Source organism: Onychostoma macrolepis, chromosome 17, assembly GCF_012432095.1.
Source record: "Onychostoma macrolepis isolate SWU-2019 chromosome 17, ASM1243209v1, whole genome shotgun sequence".
Taxonomy (NCBI): domain Eukaryota; kingdom Metazoa; phylum Chordata; class Actinopteri; order Cypriniformes; family Cyprinidae; genus Onychostoma; species Onychostoma macrolepis.
The window spans coordinates 30,931,262-30,956,165 of NC_081171.1; the positions used below are offsets into that span (position 1 = coordinate 30,931,262).

Genomic DNA, 24,904 nt, shown 5'->3' on the forward strand with positions numbered 1-24,904 from the left:
TTCTGGATCAAAATGGAAGAGCTATTAGGGTTAAATAACTATTTATACCTGATTTAACATATAAACGTGTTTTGTTGGTATAAATTGATGCATATGGGATCAGTGATGACTTTGACTCGAGTAAAACCAGTTCTGTCATGACAACTTTCGGAGGGATTGGCATGGTAATGTACATGACAATTTTAATGTATTTGGTCTTGGCGGAATAGATTTGCCACACTGCTACTGCTGCGGCAGAGCAAGTACCGAGACTTGTTACTGCCAATATATCCACAACATGCTGCTGTGAGCATGTAAGAAATACTGTTGCTGCAAATATAACATACATGAAATAACCCCCCCATAGCATACATGATTACCTCGTAGCAGATGAGCTCATTGGCTACTGATACAAGAGAGAACCAATCAGCTGTGCCATGTGATAATGATGTCATTATGTCAGATTGAGTTAGACCTATCATACTGTACCATCTAGAGTTTAATTTCAGAACTTTGTATTTAATTTTGATGTTATGTTGATGTTCTCCTGATTTGATTTGCTTATGCGATTGCAATAATATAAAAATAATAAAAAATATAAAGCTCTTATTCATTTGCATCCATATCTCATGCCACTGTGTGTTTTTCAGGCTGCTGAACAGGATGGCTGCTGAGGAGCGGCACATGACGTCCAGCTGTGGCTCCTACATTAAGACAGAGCCCTCCAGTCCGTCCTCTCTGGTGGACACGGCCAGCCACCCCAGTCCCGGCGCGCATTCGGACGCCAGCGGCGGCTACGCTAGCGCCATCAACAGCCACTCCAACGGCCTGGACTCTCCGCCCATGTTCACGGCGGGCGGGCCTCTGAGCGCGGCGGGGAGCGCCTGCCGCAAACGCTACGAGGACTGTTCCAGCACGTTACTGGAGGACCCAGGTTCCATCAAGTGCGAATACATGCTCAACTCCATCCCAAAACGCCTGTGCCTGGTGTGCGGAGACATCGCGTCGGGGTATCACTACGGTGTGGCCTCCTGTGAAGCCTGCAAGGCCTTCTTCAAGAGAACAATACAAGGTATTTCATGTGCGTGTTCTGCTTTTTACACACTACAGGTCAAAGGTTTTTAATGACTGAGATTGTTTTAATGTTTTTGAAAGAAGTGTCACCGAGGCTACTTTTAATTGATACAAAAAATACAGTAAAAATTTTGAAATATTATTACAATTTAAAATAGCTGTTTTCTATGTGAATATCTGTTAAAATGTAATTGATTGCTGTGATAAAAGCTTATTTTTCAGCATCATTACTCCAGTCTTTATTACTCCTACTCTTACATTCTAATATGCTGATTTGTGCCTCTTCATATTTTTGTGGAAACTGTGATGGAGTAAGTAAGATTTAATTTTTAAAAAAGGTAGAAAGAAATTAGTACTTTTATTCATCAAGGATGCATTAAGTCATTTTTTAATGTAACAAAACATTTGTTTCAATTAAATGCTGTTCTTTTAAACTTCCTATTCATCTGTGAATCCTGAAAAATAAAATGAAGCACATTTTCCACAAAATATTTGGCAGCACAAGTGTTTTCATCAGTTCTTGAGCAGCAAATCAGCATATTAGAATGATTTCTGAAGGATCGTGTGACACTGAAGACTGGGGTAATGATGCTGAAAATTCAGCTTTGATCACAGCTATAAATTACATGTTAATAGATATTCACATAGAAAACAGCCATTTTAACCTATAATAAAATTGATCAGTTTTTACTGTATTTTTCATCAAATAAATGCAGCCATGGTGAGCGGATTTGTGCTCCAGATATGAATAAAGCCTTGTTCACACCAAGAACGATATCATCTGTTTATTCTAAGCGCACGCTCGTCTGCCGCTTTAAATTCGTCCTTGGTGTGAACAGGCCTTAGCACAGTAGTCATGTCAAGTTTATCTTTGTATAGTTCTTTTCGAAGCAGCTTTAAAGAAAATCGTTGTATCAGTGTTTCATACTCTATCAGTAGTGAGCACAAAGATATTTTCACTTATATTTTCATATAAAGCAAACTTTCAGATATATGTCACGATAAACTTATTTCATCACATGATCTGAGAATGAGAAACATTGAACCATGCATGGCCAACTGTCAATAAAAAGACAATGTGCATATTGACATTATCATGACATGGACATGGCGATGTATGGTGTGGCGCCAGCAGTGACGTTACAGTAATCAATCCATTTGATCGCCTATAAGAGGTTTACCGTTACAGAGACATATGATAAGATGACCACACTGACCAGAAGACAGCAGGAGCGGATGAAATAGCCGTTTTTACATCACTGTCTCCTCTCACTACAGCACAGAAGAAAAGGACAAACCAAAAGGTTTCACACTGACTAATGGTACAAAATCTGGTCCACATTGTATCTCATTTTGGCCGAAAGCAATACGAGGCGATCTGACTGATATTTAACGCAAGCGATCGCAGTTAGACTTGTTTTTTTCCCCATGTTTTTTAGGGGCAGGCTGACCAAAAAAAAAAAAAAAAAACTCAAGACCAGTGTGGTCTTCATGTTGCTTGAAAAAAATGTTTACTGCATAAAATAATGTTTACTGCATTTAGCCAAAATTACATTTTGTAATTTCATTTTCCCCAAAGGATCATTATTTAAAGTCATTATTGTGTTAAATAGATAAACATTACAAAAAAGTAGCTTTAGAAATAAATATTTTGATTCAACATAGAAAAAAATGGATATTGAAATATGAAACATTTTATTTATAAATTGTATTTGTTATTATTTTATTTTTGTTTATTTTTTTAATGAAATTATACTCTAAATATGGAATTAAAAGCCAGTAGGTGGCAGCAAGTCACTGTCTTAATGAGTGAGACATTGAGTCATTCACTCAACTGATTTTTTTAAACAGCTGATTCATTAATTTTTTTTGTAAAAAAAAGAAAAAAAAAAAAAGAAAAGTAAAATCCATTTAACAAAGGTATTGGTAATACTAAATTACTATAGAAATACTAAATCATACTAAATAAATCCAGAAAACCATGGGGGTTAGTTAATGCTGTTAAAACCTACGGACAGATCCGGTGTTTTCTGTGGAGTCCTGTGAGTGTTTTAAACTGAGCGCTGTAATGCAGAAATTTCTGTGGTGCGTGATGTTCAGGTCAGAACAGACTTGCAGCATCACACTGTCAGATTGGATTGGCACAGACAAGAGCAGCAGTGTGTTCTGAACCAGATACTAATCACATGGACTGTGTGTGTGTGTGTGTGTGTGTGTGTGTGTGCAAAGCACTGCCCTGCTTTCATAGACCTTCAACAACATGCAAGTAGAAATCCCGCTCACCAAGAGAGTTACTGTATTTCTTCATGTAATTTATTCATTCATTAATCCATTAATTGCATAAAACCCCATATTTCCCAATGCTCACAAGACATATATTTGGCACACATGCCTAAACGCAGATACGCGTTAAAGAAGTATCTGAGGTTTAACTCACGTGTAGGACACACTGTTCCAAATGGAAATACTCACATGAAATATAACATTTACAGATAATATTATTGTTGGCTGAGTGATTAGTTGTAAATCCTTTAAAACTAATTAAATTATCAAACTTTGTTGTTAAACACTCAATCTGCTGCATGTCTCCAAGTGGATGCTGCACACTGGTGGTGGCTGAGGAGAGACCCCCCCCCCCTCCCACATGATTGTAAAGCGCTTTGGGTGTATTGCAATACACAATAAAGCGCTATATAAATGCCTCATTCATTCATTCATTCATTCATTCATTCATTCTGTCGTCTGATTGATAGTTTAGAGTTGTTTATCCAGTAAAAGCTCTTTTAGTGTAATTGTAGAAGCGTCCAGCTTCAGCTGCTGCTTCTCGTGTGTTTTTTCTGTCAAATCTTGACTGATTTTGATCAAGTAAACGTCAGAATAACTGCAGTCATGTTTCCAGATGAACACTTACTGGACTGAAGCAGCTCAGCTTTACTTGATTCTCCATCAATCATTTTCTAGAAAAATCAGTGCGTCTCAAATCTGATCATCAGGATCTTTCCAGAAGCTTTACTTTCACTGTTCCTCAGCGGAGGAATGATCTTCATCTCACATCTTCTGAGGATCTCTCAACCAGCATTGCATTATATGTTTGGATCATTTCAGTCTCATCTAAGACATATTATTGGAGATATAGAGCGACCGCTGATATTTACATCATTTTATGTCAGTATCTGCTGCACTGTTATAAAGATCTCATTGATTTACATTACAAGCAGCAGAATTTCATCATATAATTATCAGCATCTGCACCAAATTACATATTTTTGTTCAGTTTGAGTCTCTGAATAAAATTAAGCTGTTTTTTTCCTCCGTATTCTCACTATATTAGACTATATGAGCTATACAAATCTGATGGATCAAATATGCAAAATTTTTGTTTTAAATATTTTATCTAAAGATAAATATATCTCTTTTTTTCATATGTCAGGCTTTTCAGGGTTAAATCTATACTGTATTTATGCATCGTCCACATAAGGCATGCGTTATGAATCACTGCGGAGACAAACATGACTCCACTCTCAAAGCTCTCTTGACCGTCAGGTGTTTAAACACACACTCGTTGATATTGGCTGCGTTGTATCGGCTTTAAACAGTCTATGTACCTTAGTGAATCAAACAATCGCAGTCGTCCAAAAACTGTTGGCGGCATCCCTCAGTCACATATTTAGAGTCCGGCTTTAAACACCGACAGACGCACAAAAGCATCCGCGGCGAGACACTCGAACAAACGAGCACTTTGAGTAGAACGAGGAGCCGGACAATTAAGAGGAGGAGAGTTACACAACGCGTCTCAGACGTCTCGTCCCCCTCCTCACTTTGTATTGTCAGATGGCAATTTCCCCCTCTATCGCTGTGTTCTTCCTCTTGGAGCGCTGCCTGTAATGGAGCTAATCTAGAGCCGTTTGTCCGAGCCACAGGAGTTTTGTCAATAACAATCAGCGTTCAGCAGGAGTAATTAAGGCCGAGGCTTTTCATTAGGCCGGGGGGAGGGGCTCGTCTCCGGGGACGGCCGGCGCAATTAGAAACGCAGGCACGCGTCGCCGGGTAATTTCAGCCACGGCCAGGAAGGAGGGGAAGAAACCCAGGACTCTCTTTAGATTGAAGAGGGACTGGTTTTTGTCTCGTGCAGGAGCGGGACGACTAATGGCATAATAAGCAGACGCACGGCTCAGGATGAGCGAGGGAGGATTTTAGGCAGAAAGAGACATGTGGAAGAAAGAGGGCAGGTTGAGATCATGAAGAATAGGGCAGGCGAGGAGCTTCTGACTGAAGACGAGACATCAGACGTGATTTAGAAAGTAAATAACAGGCAGAGTTTCCAACAGCCGCAAACTTCTGAACGTGTCAGAACACAGAAAAAGTGTCTGTATAATAAATACTGTGTACTGTATGATTAAAATGGAAACAAACGTCTAAAAAAGTATCTCAAACATACCGATACTGAGTTGATGGATCCGTGAGTAATCGCTATTGATCATTAAATTAAATCAGAATCAAATTTCCTTACAGTCTTACATCGCTAAACAAACAATGAACTGCAGCAATTTTAGTCCATATAGTGATGAAAGAATTATCACAAGTCTGAGCAAAGCAATTATAAATGTTTATATATTTCAGTATTGCCTACAGGCGTTTAATGTCTAATCTTTCATTTCTTTGTTGAAAGCAAGCGTTTGTCATTTTGTAAATTGTAGAGCTAGTGAGCACTGACTCTTTTTCTTATGTTTGAATAGACATTGAGTGCGTTTACACGCATAACCCCATTACGCTTAATGTGTCGACAATGTGTGTAGTTATGTGAATACATTAACGCTTTTTTTTCAACGCAAGGTCAGCTGAAAAATAAACTGATCGGCACAGCTAGATTTTTGCCCATTACCCCAATTTTGTCCGACATGTAAACAAGCAAATCAGTAATGAATGTTTATATGTTTTGTTATAAAATACTACATTTGATACTGAAATCTTTCATTTTTAATTGAAAGAAACCCATATAGCAAAAACAAAAATAGTATTTTTTTCAAAGTAGTTCAAAATATACAAAAATTACCAAAAAAGATGTGCTAAAAATATATTTACATAAAAATATTTTCTACCTTTTTTTGCTTTTTTTATATTTTTGAAAATGTATTTTAAAAATATAAATATATGTTTAAAAGCATTTGAAAATATATTTTTAAAATACATTCACGTCACATTTGTAGAAAATCTTTGTTGTATATAACACGTGTGAACACAATATTTAGCATATGTAAGACCTTCAATGAAATGTAGAAATGTATTTTATTGCCCCTGAAATACATTTTGAAATATATTTTGGTATATGAAGGTTGAAGAAACTAAATATTTTAATTTCAAAAATATATTTAATTGAGCTTCACTGTTAACAACAAAAAATTATTTTGGCCTGAAAAAAAAAAAAAAAAGAAATAATAATAATAATAAAGTAAACATGTGTAAATAGACATTTACACACAACACTTGGGCAGCTTCTGAAGCTTACAAAAGTGACTTACAAATGTATTTCAAATTCTTAGTTATTGTTCATTCATAATAAATGACTGCTCTTATGAAAGTTCAGTTCCAGATCTGGTCTGAAAGAGGATTTGTAAATTGTTTAGAATCTGATGCAGTTGAAGCTGACGATCATTGATATTGTTCACATCAGTGTCTATCCAAACATAAAAAAATGGATGTGCCAGGCTAACTAAAATATGCTCCAAGAACATTGTGCTAACATTCCTGTTAAGTTATGAAAATCGACAGCTTTTTGAGTTTTTTTCTTGGCAATAGAAACATTAACAAACCATTTATCATTTTTCAAACATTAGAAAATTTACCTTTACATGTTGTCTAAACCATCTGAAACTTGTTTAAAAAAAAGCTTTAGAAAAACATTCCATGCATAAATAGCATTTTTGTGCTGACTTTTTGAGAGCATCATTAAAGACTAGATAACCTAAGAAAGGTTCTATTAACATTACTGGAAGATTGTTTGTCCATAACCTTGAGAGAACCTTTCTAGAACATTCTGAGAACATTCCCTGTTAGCTGGGTGTGCACTTTTGTTTAATGATTTTATAGTTTGGTTTCACAAAACATGTTCAGTCACCAGAAATCACTGTCTTTCAGTTTTGCTGTAAATTCATAATCATCTTTATTTTGATTCTCCAAGCTGGTCAATCTATGTCCATCAGTCAGAGGTGGTTTAAATGAACATCTCTGATCACATGATGGTTCATGACCGCCGTGACCCACCCCGAACACCCGAGCCGATCTGCTGCCCATTTTCAACACAGGTGTAAACGTGTATGAAAGCTCCATCTCTTTCCTCTACAAAGTAATCGAGGCTGACAGTAAGCCTGTAAAAGTCAGGTTAGATTTTGATGAGGAAGACCTTCCATTTTACTATAATTTACTTACTTGACCCGAGTCTCTCCCCAAACCATGGCCTGGCACCAGTCCTGAAAAACCATCAAAGAAATTAAAGCAGATAAATGTTGAGAAGAAAAAAAAAAAAAAAAAACTTTGTCTTCTCCAAGCCCAAGACTTTTTATTTTAAGAATATAACTTTTATAGGATTTCTGAGTAGATCCATCCTGAGCGGACTGAAGCGATTGCACGCTTGTCCTCCACATTGCATCATTTCTAAGTGTTGCCTCTTGTTTGCAAATAAAATCCTTATATGATATGAGCTAGAAATATTTGCGATAGTAAATTTGAACTATTTACTACATCTGAATTAAATTTGTCTTTTGCTTACATTTAATGTTTACTCTGCACAAACTTACCATGGAATTATTGTGCTGTGTTCATTTTCACATGATCCAGTGTTTTCCACTTAAAATAATGGTTTACTGAAGACTGTCATAAATATTAGTATTGTAATTTAGTTACATAGTTTATTGCCGAATTACAGTTTAGTTTACAGTTATACTTTAAAATAAAATCAATGTCAATATATTATTATTTTTCTTATATTAAAAAAATATTTTTTGTTTATTTCACAGTAGAATATCATAATAGTAATTTTGTTTAATATTTAATAATAATAATAATATTAACAATATTTTATATTATTTAGTACTATAGTATTTTATAGTTTTTCATATTTTATAAGTATTGTTATTATGTTATTAGTATTTTTAAATTATATTGATATATAATGAACATTTTGTTGCATTTTTAATCACAATCACAATTATCAGAAAGATCGCAACTAGATTTCCCCAAATTATGCAGCCATAAATATTACTATTGTAAATTTACAGTTATACTTTAAATAAAATTAAATATTATTATATTATTTTCTTAAAAACAAAATTAGTTTACTTTTTTCATTTTACAGTGGAATATTACAATAGTACATTTGTTTAATATTTAATAATAATAATAATAATAGAAATAATTATGATTTTATTCATATTTTATAGTCGTAAAATTTTAAATATTTTGAATTTTTCCCCAAATCATGTAGCCCTAGTCAAAGTATCCAAAACTAGTTACCAGTCTTTTAATTTCAGCTGTGGTTGTTTGATTAACATCATTAACGTCAGTCGCCGTTGGCACAAGGTCTAGTCCTCAGTGTAATTTATCCTGGCCTCTTCCTGTCTGGACCAGACCTTATGCTGATAGTCAGAAGTGTGTTTACGTGAGACTAGTAGCGTACCAGAGAGGGAATGAGAGCCATCCGTCTCCTGATGGAGCGGTGGGTCAGAGTGCCAATCAGACGGCCGAGATACGCTAACCAACACTGCAATTCAAGACGCATCCTGCCGTAATGATCCCGCAGGGACGCATCCCAGAATAGGAAGTCTCAGCCTTTCCTTCTCCAGAAAATATGATAGGATGAAGGAGGAATGAGTCGCTGCACATTCTAGTTGTGGGAAAACCATGAATCAAAAGCGTCTGTTATCTGGAAACGCACAGGAAATGTGTTTGATTAGCGCTGTTTACTTGATCGTGACAACAAATGGGAAAACAGGAAGAGGAGCGATCAGACTTTATCACATTCATTTTCACACCTTTATTTACCCCAAACCCAAAGAGATCTGCTACATTTGCATACTGATTTGTATAACCCAGATAAAAGGGGGGATTTCTAATTATTTAATACATCTTGGGACCCTACACTTGATCTGTGCAATAATGTTAACATAATTGCATAAGTTGGGGATGGGGGATGGAAGCGTTTGTGGAAGATTTCAGAGCAGAAGAACACTGATGGAGAAGCTTCATCTGCAACCGCTATATTAGGGTTACAGACCTGTTCATTTCAGTTTTTTTCAACTGCTTACACACAAAATCTTTACTTGTCACACAATTTCTGAAAGCTGTCACTCAAACAGCAGAAGCACACACCAAATCTGCAAAACCATTCACTAATTCTCAGCCTTTGACTCAGTTTTCAATTTAATTAAACACTTTTTGCAAAACACAACACACAAAAATCTAACAGGAATTAATATTATGGCAAAGGTGTTTGCAAATGTTTGCTTTTGTGATATTTTGAATGCAGTGCTTCATTTTGCAAGATAGATGCAAGTGAGACATTTTGCATTTGTGTGTGCAATTCTTGGATTTGTGTGCAAGGTTTTGAAAAAGAAGAGGCAAAGTTTTGAAAATATGTGTAAGCAGTTGAAAAGAAAAACTGGAATAGAGTCACAGTGTAACTGTACCGGCTGCATGTTATGCACTAATCTAGTGTAATATGTAAATTACTAAATAATTAATTAAATAAGTCCTGAGAAAGCTTTAAAAAAGGTTTACAGTATCGGTAAGCTACTTGAAAACTGTCAAAAAACGTGGTTCAGTATGCTGTTTTTTAAGAAGTAGTAAAACACTGCATGTTACTGGACATTGAAGCTATTTAATATAAAATGTGTTAATTATAAGAAATATAATTTGTATTGGGGCATAAAAGACAATTAACACTCAGTAATACTATCGACCAGTGTTGGGGAAAGTTACTTTTAAAAGTAATGCATTACAATATTGCATTACTCCATAAAAAGTAACTTAACGTGTTATTTAGTTACTTTTTTCGGAAAGTAATGAATTGTGTTATTTTTTCTTTTGTTTTATTTTACTTTCTGTCACCTGTGCTGGGCTTGCTTATTTGTTTTTAAATAACAAGAAAATATGTTTTGGCAATTGTAAAGGCCCTTTCACACCAAAAGTGAAATGAATAAGCCTCAGGCTAAAGGAAGCATCTCTGTCTCTGCAATGATTTCATTCAACACTGTCAGTGAATAAATGGGAAAACAAAGTAACTGGTGTTACTTATTTGAAAATGTAACTCGGTATCATTATAAATTTACAATTAATGCATTACTTTACTAGCCACTTAAAAATAATCTGATCACATTCCACATTACTTGTAAAGTGTTATCCCCAAAACTGCTATCGATTTAGCTGGATTAAAAACACTTGACACTGTTCTTGATCTGAACTGAATCATGACACTATTGTCTTCTGTAGAGCTGCTTTACAGCTGAAATTCAATTTGTTTCATAATTGATTAATTTTGCAACATTAACGCTCTTATTTTCCTGTTTATTGATGTGACACTGCTTTGAAACTATCTGTATTGCATAAAGTGCTATAGAAATACATGTGACTTGACTTGAATAGTTGTCGATAATTTTTTTTACTTTTGGCATCGGCCGATATGTTTTTCTGTTTTGCCGATAAGTATTGGAAAAGGAACTTTCATTTTGACAGTGCTAAGCGCAGATGCACAGGAGATTCCAACAGTTTCTTAATTTAAAAATGCTATAATTTCATTTAAAAGTTGCTCTTTAAATTATAAATCTGTTTATTTCACAGGTTTCTTATTTCATGAAGTTCAAATTATTTTTCATTTTCAAATCATTTCTTTCAAATTTGGTAAATATAATGTCCAATAAATATATATTTAATTACAGGGTGATATTTAATCATGGGTGATATTTGAAATATTTAAAATAGTGTGATATATATACTGTATGTGTGTGTATTAATAAATATACACAGTACACGTACATATATAATGTAAACAAAAACTTTTATTTTGGATGCGATTAATCGTGATATATATATATATATATTAGGGGTGTAACGGTACACAGATGTCACGGTTCACGGTACGCACCTCGGTTCTGGGGTCATGGTTCTATACGATTTCGGTATACAACAAGAAAAATATACTATGCTAGGTTTCTTTTCATTTATTTTGAACAGACAGTAGTACAAACTAAAAAAAAAAAAATTCCACCTAGATGTGAAAATACTAAATATTATATTAAATTATAATGTTATATAAAATCTGCAGTATACATACAAGGAATAAATACTTGAAATATATTTGATTTAGTTAACAGATAAACAAGGGGGAAAAAAACAGTGTGACACGTAACGTACATATGCTGAGTTTCAGTTAATTTTGTGACGCTTAATTTGTTCACAGAAATTAAAACTAAAATGGCAGAAAGCGTCATTCTATTTGTTTTCTTTATTTTACAAAAGCACAATGTTTTGTTTTCATTGTGAGTGTACACAAATAAAAGTAGACCTTTTACAGTGATGCATTATTAATAAGACAATAAATGCGGAGTGTTTTAAGTTGATTCTGCTGGTATAAGGAAACAATTGGCGCACGCACACACACAAAACATATAAATTCCAGCATAGCTAACTTGACAGCGCAGTTGGTATTTTATCAAAATAAAATACAGTGAACCAAACATCAACGCTCCCGCTTCTGTGTCACCATTGGAACGCGACTGAAGTACAAAGCCTATAATTTACATAATAAATAATAGTTTTGCATTCAGATACATTGCAAATATGGAAATATTATGGAATATTTGGATTTGTGCCAAATGAGAGAGGTAGGATACACGAGCACAAAGCTCCATTTCGCAAACAGTTGAGTGCGCAAGCCTTTAAAGTATACTCCTTTGTCAGTGAGAGATGCGTTCAGAATCAGCACATGGTTACTGTCTAGTGGCATGGTTCTTCTGCTGGCGGTTATCAAACAGCGTTGCATTACTGCGGCGCCCCCTTCTGGATTGAGGGTGAATTGCCTGTATTCGTTATAAGGCCTCATGCACCGAACCGAGATGTCCGTACCGTGACGGTTCGGTACGAATACATGTATCGTTCCACCCCTAATACATATGTGTAAGAGATAATCAACGGTTTGCCATGCATTAAAGTATTTTAAATGCACGACGTGGAGGCCAAGAACCACCCGACATGAAGTGCATTTAAAATACTTTAATAAACGGCAAGCCGTTGATTATCCCGCTTATTCCATGGTCATTTGCCAAGTTATAGACAAGCAGCACAATATTTGACTGGAAGGGTGAAAAATTAGAGTTAGCTATAGCATTCTGCCCGCTTCAAATCAGACATAGAGATGAAATAGTGCGGTAAGATCACATTTATTTGAATGAATTATAGCATTTATTTCAATTAATTATCAAGAGAGAGAAAGAGAGTGAAAGAGAGAGATGAAAGTTGAGTGTGCGTTGTCTGTTTTTTGCTGCATCTGCGCGTCTCTCTCTATAACATAATTAATTACTTCAAAAACAGCGATTTTACACCTCATTGCTGAGGAATGTAATGTAACGATCTAGTACCTAGGCTATTTTATTAATAAAAATCGCGGGGAAGCTTTGATAACAAGTTTATGTGTGTGCGCAGCGCAATCTGCGATCTCTGACTCTCTCTCTCTCTTTGCATACCTGCCAACCAATCAGAATCCAGTATTCAGACAGACCATGGAATATATGTGTATGTGTATATATATATATATATATGTACAGTATATGTGTATATGTATGTATGTATATATATACAGTGGGGCAAAAAAGTATTTAGTCAGCCACCAATTGTGCAAGTTCTCCCACTTAAAAAGATGAGAGAGGCCTGTAATTTTCATCATAGGTATACCTCAACTATGAGAGACAAAATGAGAAAAAAAAATCCAGAAAATCACATTGTAGGATTTTTAAAGAATTAATTGGTAAATTCCTCGGTAAAATAAGTATTTGGTCACCTACAAACAAGCAAGATTTCTGGCTCTCACAGACCTGTAACTTCTTCTTTAACCCTTTCGCACGTGAGTTTAAAATATTCTAGCTGAGCCCCCGGCGTGAGTTTTTTTAGGCGACCGTTATTTTAGAACTTATAGCCTTACTGTTTCCATGGCGACGCGTCATGCTTGTCATGTGACACACCGCAGCCGTAATAGCGCTGTATGACACATGGATTGCATTTATTTCGTTTTTTCTTTTTTTATTATTAATATTCACAAACATACTCACTATATTATGAAATATCTGATATTCCGATTCTGAAATATGTGCAAGTAAATGTATTTGGTTGTTTAAACACTTTTATAATGACCGTGTTAGTTGATCTATACCGGGTGATGGGCGCCGCCATGTTTGTTCGCGCTGAATCCTAGCTGTGGGATTTACAACACGTAAATTCATCCTCGCCTCTCGAAACACGTTAAAGTAAGTCTCCAGTAAACAGGGAGAAGAGCAGAGTAAACTTTAAAGTTATCTACACAATCTGTATATGATATCAATAAAACATGTTGTCAGATTATATTTGTAAGGATCATTATTGCTGCTTCCATAGACATCAGCGTGTATTTTACAAACTATAAATGTATGGTTTTGCTAGTACTTATGTGTATTTAAATGTCTGAAATCTAAAATAAGCATTATATGGTTGAAAACACTGAATAAGTGATAATATGACAAGCGCTCGCGCGACTGATCTGGCTCCGCGCCAGAAAGCAGATTTGAATTCAGCAGTTGATGACGTGACGTACTGAATGTTCTAATCACACCGGTGTGATCGTACGCTCCTGGGACCAGCCAAGACTGATCACACCAGTGTGATCGTACGCGTTAAAGGGTTAAGAGGCTCATCTGTCCTCCACTCTTTACCTGTATTAATGGCATCTGTTTGAACTTGTTATCAGTATAAAAGACACCTGTCCACAACCTCAAACAGTCCAACTCCAAACTCCACCATGGCCAAGACCAAAGAGCTGTCAAAGGACACCAGAAACACAATTGTAGACCTGCACCAGGCTGGGAAGACTGAATCTGCAATAGGTAAGCAGCTTGGTGTGAAGAAATCAACTGTGGCAGCAATTATTAGAAAATGGAAGACATACAAGACCACTGATAATCTTCCTCGATCTGGGGCTCCACGCAAGATCTCACCCCGTGGGGTCAAAATGATCACAAGAACTGTGAGCAAAAATCCCAGAACCACACGGGGGACCTAGTGAATGACCTGCAGAGAGCTACCATCAGTAACACACTTTGAGGGACTCAAATCCTGCAGTGCCAGACGTGTCCCCCTGCTTAAGCCAGTACATGTCCGGGCCTGTCTGAAGTTTGCTAGAGAGCATTTGGATGATCATATGGTCAGATGAAACCAAAATATAACTTTTTGGTAAAAACTCAACTTGTCGTGTTTGGAGGAGAAAGAATGCTGAGTTGCATCCAAAGAACACCATACCTACTGTGAAGCATGGGGGTGGAAACATCATGCTTTGGGGCTGTTTTTCTGCAAAGGGACCAGGATGACTGATCCGTGTAAACGAAAGAATGAATGGGGCCATGTATCGTGAGATTTTGAGTGAAAACCTCCTTCCATCAGCAAGGGCATTGAAGATGAAACGTGGCTGGGTCTTTCAGCATGACAATGATCCCTAACACACCGCCTGGCAACGAAGGAGTGGCTTCGTAAGAAGCATTTCAAGGTCCTGGAGTGGCCTAGCCAGTCTCCAGATCTCAACCCCATCGAAAATCTTTGGAGTCCGTGTTGCCCAGCGACAGCCCTAAAACATTACTGCTCTAGAGGAGATCTGCATGGAGGAATGGGCCAAAATACCAGCAACAGTGTGTGAAAACCTTGTGAAGACTTACAGAAAACGTTTGACCTCTGTCATTGCCAACAAAGGGTATATAACAAAGTATTGAGATGAAATTTTGTTATTGACCAAATACTTATTTTCCACCATAATTTGCAAATAAATTCTTTCAAATTCCTACAATGTGATTTTCTGGATTTTTTTTTCTCATTTTGTCTCTCATAGTTGAGGTATACCTATGATGAAAATTACAGGCCTCTCTCATCTTTTTAAGTGGGAGAACTTACACAATTGGTGGCTGACTAAATACTTTTTTGCCCCACTGTATATATATGTATGTATATGTCAGCCACACTGCTAAGATATCGGCAATCAAAAAAATCATGTTTTGTGTTATATAGTGTTTATATAAGCGCTGTAATTAGCAAAATCGGTGAGACATTTTTAGTGAACAATTTTAATTAGAGTGACATTGAACACATACATTTACACTAAATACTCCCTAGTTGAAACATAGATATTTAGTTATGAATAAGAAGACCTGAAATGCATTAATCTTTGCCAGAATCAACCCATTTAGCTCTGTCACATCACACCAAAACAACACTATCTACCAACTATATAAAAGTTGCACACTCATCGATACAGAAATACCGCTCTAGAGATGTTTTCTGGTAAATCCTGACCGTGGTCCTGCAGTGAGTATTATTTTCCTCAGCCGTACAGTATATGTCAGAGAGCATATTGTTTTTATTCAGCACAACGTCTTCAGTGATCAAGACAGGGCTGAATAAATTGAGCGAGCGCCGTCCGCATAGACATTCAAACCACACGCTCGCACGAGAACAAGAGCGCTGTCTGCCGACTGTCATTCTGCATTTAGCCGTCGCTCCTGCCATTACCCATACATGTCCTAATTGAAATGCCTCGCCACAGTTAAATGTACATGGACATAAGCAGAATGGCAGAGTATATCAAGCACTTTGCCTATTGTTACTCGCACAATGCCACTCAAACAGGCTCTTTTATTGTGCAGGTATCAAGCGCTCAGCTTGAATAATATATCAGTAGCTGGTTATTCTCTATGTAAATAGCGAGCGAGCAGCAGAACCAGTCTCGGTTTGGGTCGGGTAATATGTAAAGCGGACCAAGTGCCGTGCACAAATGCGCGCTGAATTTGTGAATGTAATTTCGCGAGGTGCGATTCGAATGGAAGCACTGAAAGCGCACAGGGATCTTTTGTTTTGAATCCTGTCTCATCTGTTTTGTTGGCTCATGTTTCTTCATCTTTCCAGCACACGCTGTCCCTGTTCTGTAGTGTCTCACAGCCACAGGCAATTTATCAAATTGAGTAAAAGATGATTTTATAAATAAAGTGATTTATAGAACATTCTTTTGATCGCTTTGATGGATGCAGTGGCGCACTGTAAAACTCTCCTGCATTAGCTTGTTTTCATTGGGTTATTTTTGGACGGGCAGACGGGAGCGACGTCCTGCGAATGGAAAGCCCCTCAATTTTCTCTTTTCTCTTTGTCCCTCACCAGGTAACATTGAGTACAGCTGTCCGGCCACCAATGAGTGCGAGATCACGAAAAGAAGACGCAAGTCCTGTCAGGCGTGCCGCTTCATGAAGTGCTTGAAAGTGGGCATGCTGAAGGAAGGTGAGGAGCCACTGACTGACAGTGTTGGGGAAAGTTACTTTTACATTAGCTAGTTACTTTTTATGGAAATTAATGCATTGCATTACTTCTGCATTACTTTTTCTTATCTGGGCTGGGCTTGTTAGTTTGTTTTTAACCCTTAAATGCATGAATGTTTCGCCAGTCATTATTACATATTCGGGTCTTTAGCGACCCGGACCTATATATCCAGCACGGATGGATCTATAACTGCTGCAATAGCTAAAAACTCTCTCGATATTTAAGAACAATTACAGAAGAATGAAATAAAGAATATTTCAGATATGTAAATATAGTTGCGTAGGAAAAATAAACTCACACATTTACATACCTCGGGTCTCTAGCGACCCTATACACTTTTTACAAAAACATTTATCAGAAAACAGGCACTCTTTTATTTTATTTATTTATTTATTTTTTATTTTTTTTCTTGTTATATTGTTTATAATGAATAGATTGAAGAATACTAAGAACGTTGATGTCTAACTTTAAAAAATAAAGGAGGGAGAGGGTAGTGAATGATGTCCCGGGTCGCTAAAGACCAGAGGTATGCATTTAAGGGTTAATAAAAAAAGTTATATTTTTGGCAAATGTATAAGCTCTATCACACCAAAAGTGAAATGAATTAAAAAATAAATAAATAAATAAATTTCTCTTACTCTTACTTCAGCAATGAAACACAAATGTTGTTTATCCAAATGGTTGAATTGGATCATCAAAAGTCAAAAGTAAAGACATTGGTTAATAAAATGGGATTAAGGCTATTTGCGTTATTTAACATATTTAATTATTGCAGGTTTGTATCATATTCCGAGTTTGCATTTCACTGTTTTTATTGATTTTGAGGAATACTGAATCTGTTTTTGTGCAGGTGAGATACATGTTGACATTTAGTCTAGAACTGCAGTAAGATCATGTTCACACAGCACACACAACGCATCTGCACTTGCTCCTGATTTCTCTCAACATGGCAACACGAGAGCTGTCAGTCAATAAACGGAAAACAAAGTAACTGGCGTTACTTATTTGAAAAAAGTAACTCAGATATTTTCTTGTAAATTAAAAAGTAATGAGTTACTTTACTAGTTATTTAAAGTAATCTAATTACATAACTTGCATTACCACCAACACCGCTGACTGATGGGCTATGCTTAGGATGTTTTTAAATGCAGACAGATGCCTAGCTTGCACAGGAAGAGCGAAGAAATGCGTTGGTCGGTACATGATTTTGAAAGGAGCGAACAGATCACTTAGTTTAATATTCTAAACCTTTTTATCAACTTTTGCTCTAGGGTTGAACTTAAACTAAAACTTAAACCTTAAACATGAAACATGAAACATGAAATGAAATGAACTTTAACTGAAATAAAATATTTAAAACTTTTTTATTTCTATTTTATTTTATTAAAAAATAATAATAATACTAACATTACAAAATTACTAAAATGTTGACTTATTTTCAAAAATAAAATAAAAAATATATAAATACAACTAATTCAAAATATTTCTAAAAACTATAATAGTAGTTTCCTCTTAGATCTGGATATTTGGTCAGTTTATTCAACTTTGTACAAGGGTAGATCACTTAGGGTTGGGTTATGCCCAGTCAAGGGTTAGGTTCAATTTTGTTTTAGAGATTTAGGCCTAAACTTTCCTCAACCTTATCCATAATTACGTCAAACCTTAAAATCAAATTATGCAAATGATGTGTTGCTTTGATGTATTTATGCAACAATCTGATTGATTTCTTGAACTTCTTGAATTCACAGATTCTAAAAGAGACTGGTCATAATAGTCATACATAGGAAAATAACATTGTGTTTGAGGATGATGAGGAGAAACACTTCTCTTATCTTATGTTGTTGACGTCAAAGATTGTATGTCAGAAATTCATCTTTTGTTATCAAATCAGACAGATTTTGTGACACCCTCATCCTCAAAAACCATCAACAAGTGTTATTTTATTATGTATATACATTATTATTGTAGTATTAATATTAACTTTTACTTTTATATTTTCAATTTTCCTTTTAGTTTTAGTAATTTTGTTGTGCTTTTGTCATTTTTATTAGTTTTTATATGCCTATTTCTGTTTAGCTTTATTATTATTATTATTTAAGTTTTAGCTTTAGTAATTGCAGTACTTCAACTTTTATTTAAGCAACTTTATAGTTTACAAATATTATTTGTTAGTAACTTCTATTATTTTCAGTAATTTCATTCCAAGGCATGAACATAGTTTTTGTTGAACTAATCGCCTGTACCTGCTGTTCATTACAAATCGCGTTCTCGCTCATTTTCAAACATGCCAGCGTTTGAGGTTGAGCTTGCGTATCATTCTCCTTCACATACATGAGTGAAGTATGTTTCACTGTTCACCTCAGCAGTCTTTCATTAGATCACATTTTACTTTGTAATGTCATTTGTTGGCCTTTAAATCAGTCACACGGTCTGCACTGACTCCATCAAACACACGTCAGTGATCAGAGCCGAGCACAGCGCCAGATGAAGCCAGCGCTTGCCAGAGACACACAAGCCATGTTAGACTCGTAAATGTTGTTGGCCGGCGCTCCAGCGGACCCGTGTCAGAGTGCTGGACCTAAGGGGCTGTTGGCACGAGTCACGCTCACATGCAGTAAATAATTGCGCCCGTTGGGCAGAGAGACAGAAATATGCTGAATAGGTCGATCCGTGCATCTGACTAATAGAAGTGTAACAGTATTCCGACTGGAAAGGCTTCTGTCCCAGAGCACACGCTCTCTCCCCGACGTATTGATCCGCTAAATGTTTTCCGAACATCTCAGCTCTCTTCCTGCGGATGCTTTTTTAAAGTCCTGCCATGTGGGAAATCTGTGACAATTAAATGCGCTCACAGATATTTCTTTCTCCCCTACTTTCTGCTTTTTTCATGTCTCACTGTATTCATGTTTATGCAGTGGATGTGTGTTTTTATGCAGGAGTAACATAAGAGCATGTGCGTTCTGGCTGGATTTGAAGCAGGTCTGTAATGTAATGTGTGTAGTTCACTCACAATCCATCTGTGAAAGCTCTTCCGTCTATATGGAGCTGAATGAAGTAACGGAATCTCTCCACTGCACGAGACACTGAGAATGAATCGCATTACTTGCTGATGAAAAATTAATGCAAATATATTATCTGGAGGAATAAGAGCCCAGAAAATAGGGAGGGATTGTCAGAAATGAATCACCTGTGTCGAGGCAAAAAATGGAGCTTAAACAATAAGATGGAGGAACAGACGGCATCATTGACATCAGTGCATATGTCTGCACTTTTCAACGGTTTTGAGATGTTAGGAGGGAACAATACTGTAGAATTTGTATTTTTAATATTTCTGAAATAAGTCCCCCCTGCTCACCAAGGCTGCATTTATTTGATCAGAAAATACAGTAAAAATTGCTAAATATTATTAGGATTTAAAATAGCTGTTTTCTGTGTGAATATCTGTTAAAATGTAATTGATTGCTGTGATCAAAGTTGCATTTTCAGCATCATTACTCCAGTCTTCAGTGGCACGTGATCTTCAGAAATCATTCTAATATGCTGATTTGCTGCTCAAGAAACATTTCTGATTATTATTCTGATCAGTGGTGAAAACAGTTGTGCTGCCCAATATTTTTATGGAAACTGTCATACATTTTATTTGGTAAATAGAAAGTTCAAAAGAACTAGATTATTATTATTTTTTTCTAACATTATAAATGTCTTTACTGTCACTTTTGATCAATTTATTCATCATTGATTAATAAAAGTAGTAATTTCTTTCATTAAAAAAATGTTCTGACCTTAAACCTTGTGTTCTCAGCTGCAAACACATCAAGTAAGATATTTTCACCTAGAATAAATAATAGAAATGTTGGCAAATATTAAAGTTTTTTGGTTTTGATATATTTTATTTTTATAATTTATGTTTTCATTTTAATTTTACTTAAAGTTTTATTACTTTTGTTGTGTATTTGTCATTTTAATTACCAGTATTATTTATATATATATATATATGTGTGTGTGTGTGTGTGTGTGTGTGTCTGTATAGTTTATATTAATTTTTAGTTTAAAGTTTTAATTTATTACACTTAGTTGTAGTAGATGGATTTTATTCATTTATTTATTTATTTTTAGTTAATGATAATAGCCCTGATATAATACAAAATAAGTATTATTTAAGGACAACAATAGGACAGCCTCAGACAGCACTAAACATGACTTAGATGCCCTGTGTAAGCACATAAGATCTTTCGCACAGGCTGGGTTTGTTTTTTACTCTTCAGAAAGGATCATTTCTAACACAGCTTTCTCACTGTCAGTCCACACGTTACTGAGCATCTGCAAAACCACTTCATTTCTGTGTTAGTGTTAAGAGATTAACCAGCTTTTTCAACATTATAAAAATATGTTCATACATTGCACAAATGAACAGGCATCTTGTTGGCCATCCCGCGTCCCTCCTCAAGTGCAAGGTCACTGTCTGTCTCCGATGCGACGCTACGTGAGCGCCAAATCAATCAGGCTTTTCAAGGCGACAAGGAAATGAGACGCAGAGGGTCACGTCTGTCCACGTCTACCCTCAGTGTACGACCGGAGCCACGGCCGAGCGGCTGTGAGACGAGCGAAGGTCACGCGCTCAATGCAGCCATCTCACCTAATTATAACTTTACAGGACAGGACAGCACCTGCGTGAACTGTCGGAAACTTTCCTTTCTGTTTGACAACGTACCGCGAATTATCACGCTGCGTTTACCAGAGACAAACCTGAAGAATGAGCATCTCTAATTGAGATATCGTTTTTAGAACTGATAAGGATAATAAAAGTCATGTGATAACCGATAACCGATAAATTATTGTTTTATTTCTGCTTTTTGACTTAATAATAAATATTCATTAGACTACAACAAGTAAATGTAACATGTATGTTTTAGTAGAAATAACAATACTATTATATATTAATAATTTGTTAAAATTGTTCAATTTAAGTAATTCTGTTAATGTAGAATTGTTCAAAAAACTTTTATCTTGAACTAAAAGGCTGCTACATAACTACTGTTCAAAAGTCAGTACGGTATTCAGCAATTAAATTAATGCATTAAATTGAGCAAAAGTGAAAGTAAAGATACATAATGTTACAAAAGATTTCTATTTCAAATAAATGCTATTCTTTCGAACTTTCTATTTATCAAAGAATCCTGAAAAATAAAATGAATCACAGTTTCCACAGAAATATTGGGCAGCACAACTGTTTTCAACATTTATAATAATCAGAAATATTTTCAAGAGCAGCAAATCAGTATATTAGAATGATTTCTGAAGGATCACGTGACACTGAAGACTGGAGTAATGATGCTGAAAATACAGCTTTGATCACAAGAATAAATTACTGTTTAACAGATACAGTATTCACAGAGAAATCCAATACATAATTAGCAACATTGTGAAAATTGATAGAAACATTGGTTTATTTCCAGTACTTGAGGTGTTTTATTGTCAATGTGTGAATAGTGAATATGAACAGTTATTTTCCCCATAAACAAGCTGATTATTACTAAATGTGTTCTATAGACTTCTCTTTTGTTTCGCTTATTCACAGGTGTATTTATCACCCATAATTAAGTGAGTTGTACAAAAGTGATCGTAACAAAGCCACCACGAGAAGAGAAAAAATGACTAATCAGTAATGATAGAAGAATCATTTCAAAGCTGATAAAACTAAAGAGCTTATCAGCCGCGCAGGGCCGGTATTCTGAGCGCAGGATGTTTTCAGTCGTGAGATTTACTGCATGGTCCTGGACCCGCTTCATTCCCTCAAAACAGGAAGTGATCAATAAAAGGACTCAGATGTCAGGGACTACAGGTTTTTTTCCTCTGATCAATGGAAGCGAATCGGAGCTGGGAAGAAAGCAACAGATACTATTGAGAGATTACACTGACGTAATCCAAAGACTCTTTAAACCCACAAGACTCACATCTCTCACATTCTCAAGCCTTATGTAGAAGTCTGATTTCCGTCTGCCATAAAATCTATAGAGAATTATGTGTTTGTCTGCTGGGCAAAAAATTAAACCTTAATCTGAATAACACCACACTATTAGCAATCCTGCAAGACGTGCCTCAATATGTGTCCGATATATTGGCTTTGGACATCAGAAGAGTGTTCGTTCCACTTTTTGGTGTTTTGTGGAGTTTAAATAGTTACTTTACTCAAAACATTTTTTCATTTAATCACCCTCATGTTATTCGGACCTAATGTTTTTATGTTCTTCACAAAGAAATACAGTGAAAGTGGATAGCGATTTATCCTGTCAAAAAAAGAAAAAAACACCATAACAATGTTAGTCATGATCCATTTGTGGTGTCTTTTTTTTAAACTTGCCTCTTATTTCTACGTTTGTTGGACATTCTGCCCAACATTTCACTTTGTGTTTCACAGAAGAAGAAAAATCATACGAGTTTGGAAGGACATGAGTGTGAATAAATGATGACCGAATGCTCATTTTATGTGAGCGACTTCTTTAAGACACATATCTGAGTGTGTGAAGCGTGTGAGTGTGTGTGTGGCGGTGGTTTCTCTCGAGGCCTCGTCTGAACAGGTGAGAGGATTACCGCAGGCGTGAACATGTGTTTTCCACCAGAGAGCCTAGATCACTGCTGGACGAGGACGACACGCTGTAGATCATCTCTACAGGGAGACAGATGACTGCCTGATCACAAAACACACGCTCGCAGTCTAAAGAAAGTGTAGACACGTACTGAATTTAATAGATCATGAGTCAAATCATCTGTGTGGGGAAGGATGGTCGGGTCTGATTTAAAAATTTAAAGATATGATGTGTGGATGTTGGAGCTCTGGCCTGGTGGATGGTGCATGTGCTCCAACGTGTTGAGATTATGCAGGGAAAAATAAGAAAGTAACCAGAGTCCATTTTGATGTGTAATACATTTTTCCACTGGACAGATCTATCTCAGAAAATACCTGTAAATTCATCACCTTTCTGACATTAAAATACGTAAACAACGTTACCTAAACAACACGTAGTTCTGTTTTAGTTTTTTTGTTTTTTCCCAAAACAAAACTTCTGAATTTAAGAAATTTTCAGAAGAAAAAATATTCCCGAAAATGTGTACATTTAGGGGCTTGTCACTTGGGCAGTACTCATAATGGGACAACAACTTTGTACCTTTCTACCCCTAAAAGGTGCATATTAGTACTACAGAGTAGTGATATGTACCCTTAAGGTACCACAATGAATTTTGTAGGGGTAAAGGTATCCCTTTGAGGTTGAGTTGTTGTACTCCTAAAGGTCCGATTTTTACATTTTTCCAGAAAGTGCATCAACCCACAGCGAGCAACATTCAGTTGTCCTTTGGCAGGAAGTTGTCCTTTGTCTTTTGAAGAGTGCCTGACTGGGTCCAGCCCTGCTAGAAGAAGCCACGGCACAGGTGTTTTTGGGTTAGATGTCAGCTCTGCGGTCCGCTCGCCGTATCTCTCGTCACCGTTTGTGAGGAAAAATGCCAAGCTGCCAAACGCAGGGCTCTTTGAAATATTGCTGACGCGAGGCCAGTTCAGATGGGGGTTGTCGGCAGCCATGAAAGGTAGAGTTCACCGTGGCCTTAGGACATGGCCCTGTGAATTTCCTAGCTAAAAACGGGTCAGCCTAAGCTCCCTGAGACACTGCCAACCATCCCAGCCACGCTGACACTTTCCCCTCACCCAGATGACAGGCACCCAGAACAGGTGAGACCACCAAAAATAAGGGCCCCTGCCAAGTCCAGCTACCCACGGCGAACCACCGACAGGAGTGGGGACAGGCCCTTTTGTAGGGGCTTTGCTCAAGAGGGGATTGTTGTTTTGAGAGAGGAAAAGGAGCCCGGGGTCAGCTGGCCCTCGCGCAGTCACGGGCCCGAGGGCTAATCCGCGCTCGGATGCCTTCCACGCTGGCCCTAAGCCCTCTCTCTCTCCCACACCGCCACGCTCGCTTTGAAGAAACGACATTCGAGATCCGCTCGCTGTGAATCGGCGGCGGTCAGCGCCGTAAAACACACTCGCTTTCAGAAACGCATCGCTCTCGTGTTTCACTGAAGATATTCCAGTTTGAGCCGCTCATTCCTCTCATGCATGTGGAATCGTCCAAAAGATGCATTCACTGCTCTTATTGTCAATATGAAATGGCATTCACAACTCATTTTACTTCTGCATTTAACTACAGTGAGAAACAGAAAAGCTGGCGCCCAACGTAGGGCTTTCAAATTGGGATTGAATACTGGTGGGAAATGT

General features: G+C 36.6%; 1 protein-coding gene across 6 annotated transcripts in view; it reads left to right on the top strand.

Moving 5' to 3' along the window:
- Nucleotides 1–24,904, top strand: part of esrrb (estrogen-related receptor beta) — a 78,172-nt gene that overhangs the window by 24,855 nt on the left and 28,413 nt on the right. For 4 of the 6 annotated variants that reach the window (XM_058748974.1, XM_058748975.1, XM_058748976.1 and 1 more), the window contains 2 exons: nt 630–1,051; nt 16,486–16,602. In XM_058748974.1, the coding sequence (XP_058604957.1) occupies nt 643–1,051; nt 16,486–16,602 (526 nt within the window). In that variant the 5' untranslated portion in view covers nt 630–642. Of the gene's footprint in view, nt 1–629; nt 1,061–16,485; nt 16,603–24,904 lie in introns of all 6 variants that reach the window. The other 2 variants (XM_058748973.1, XM_058748970.1) reach the window with 1 other exon arrangement.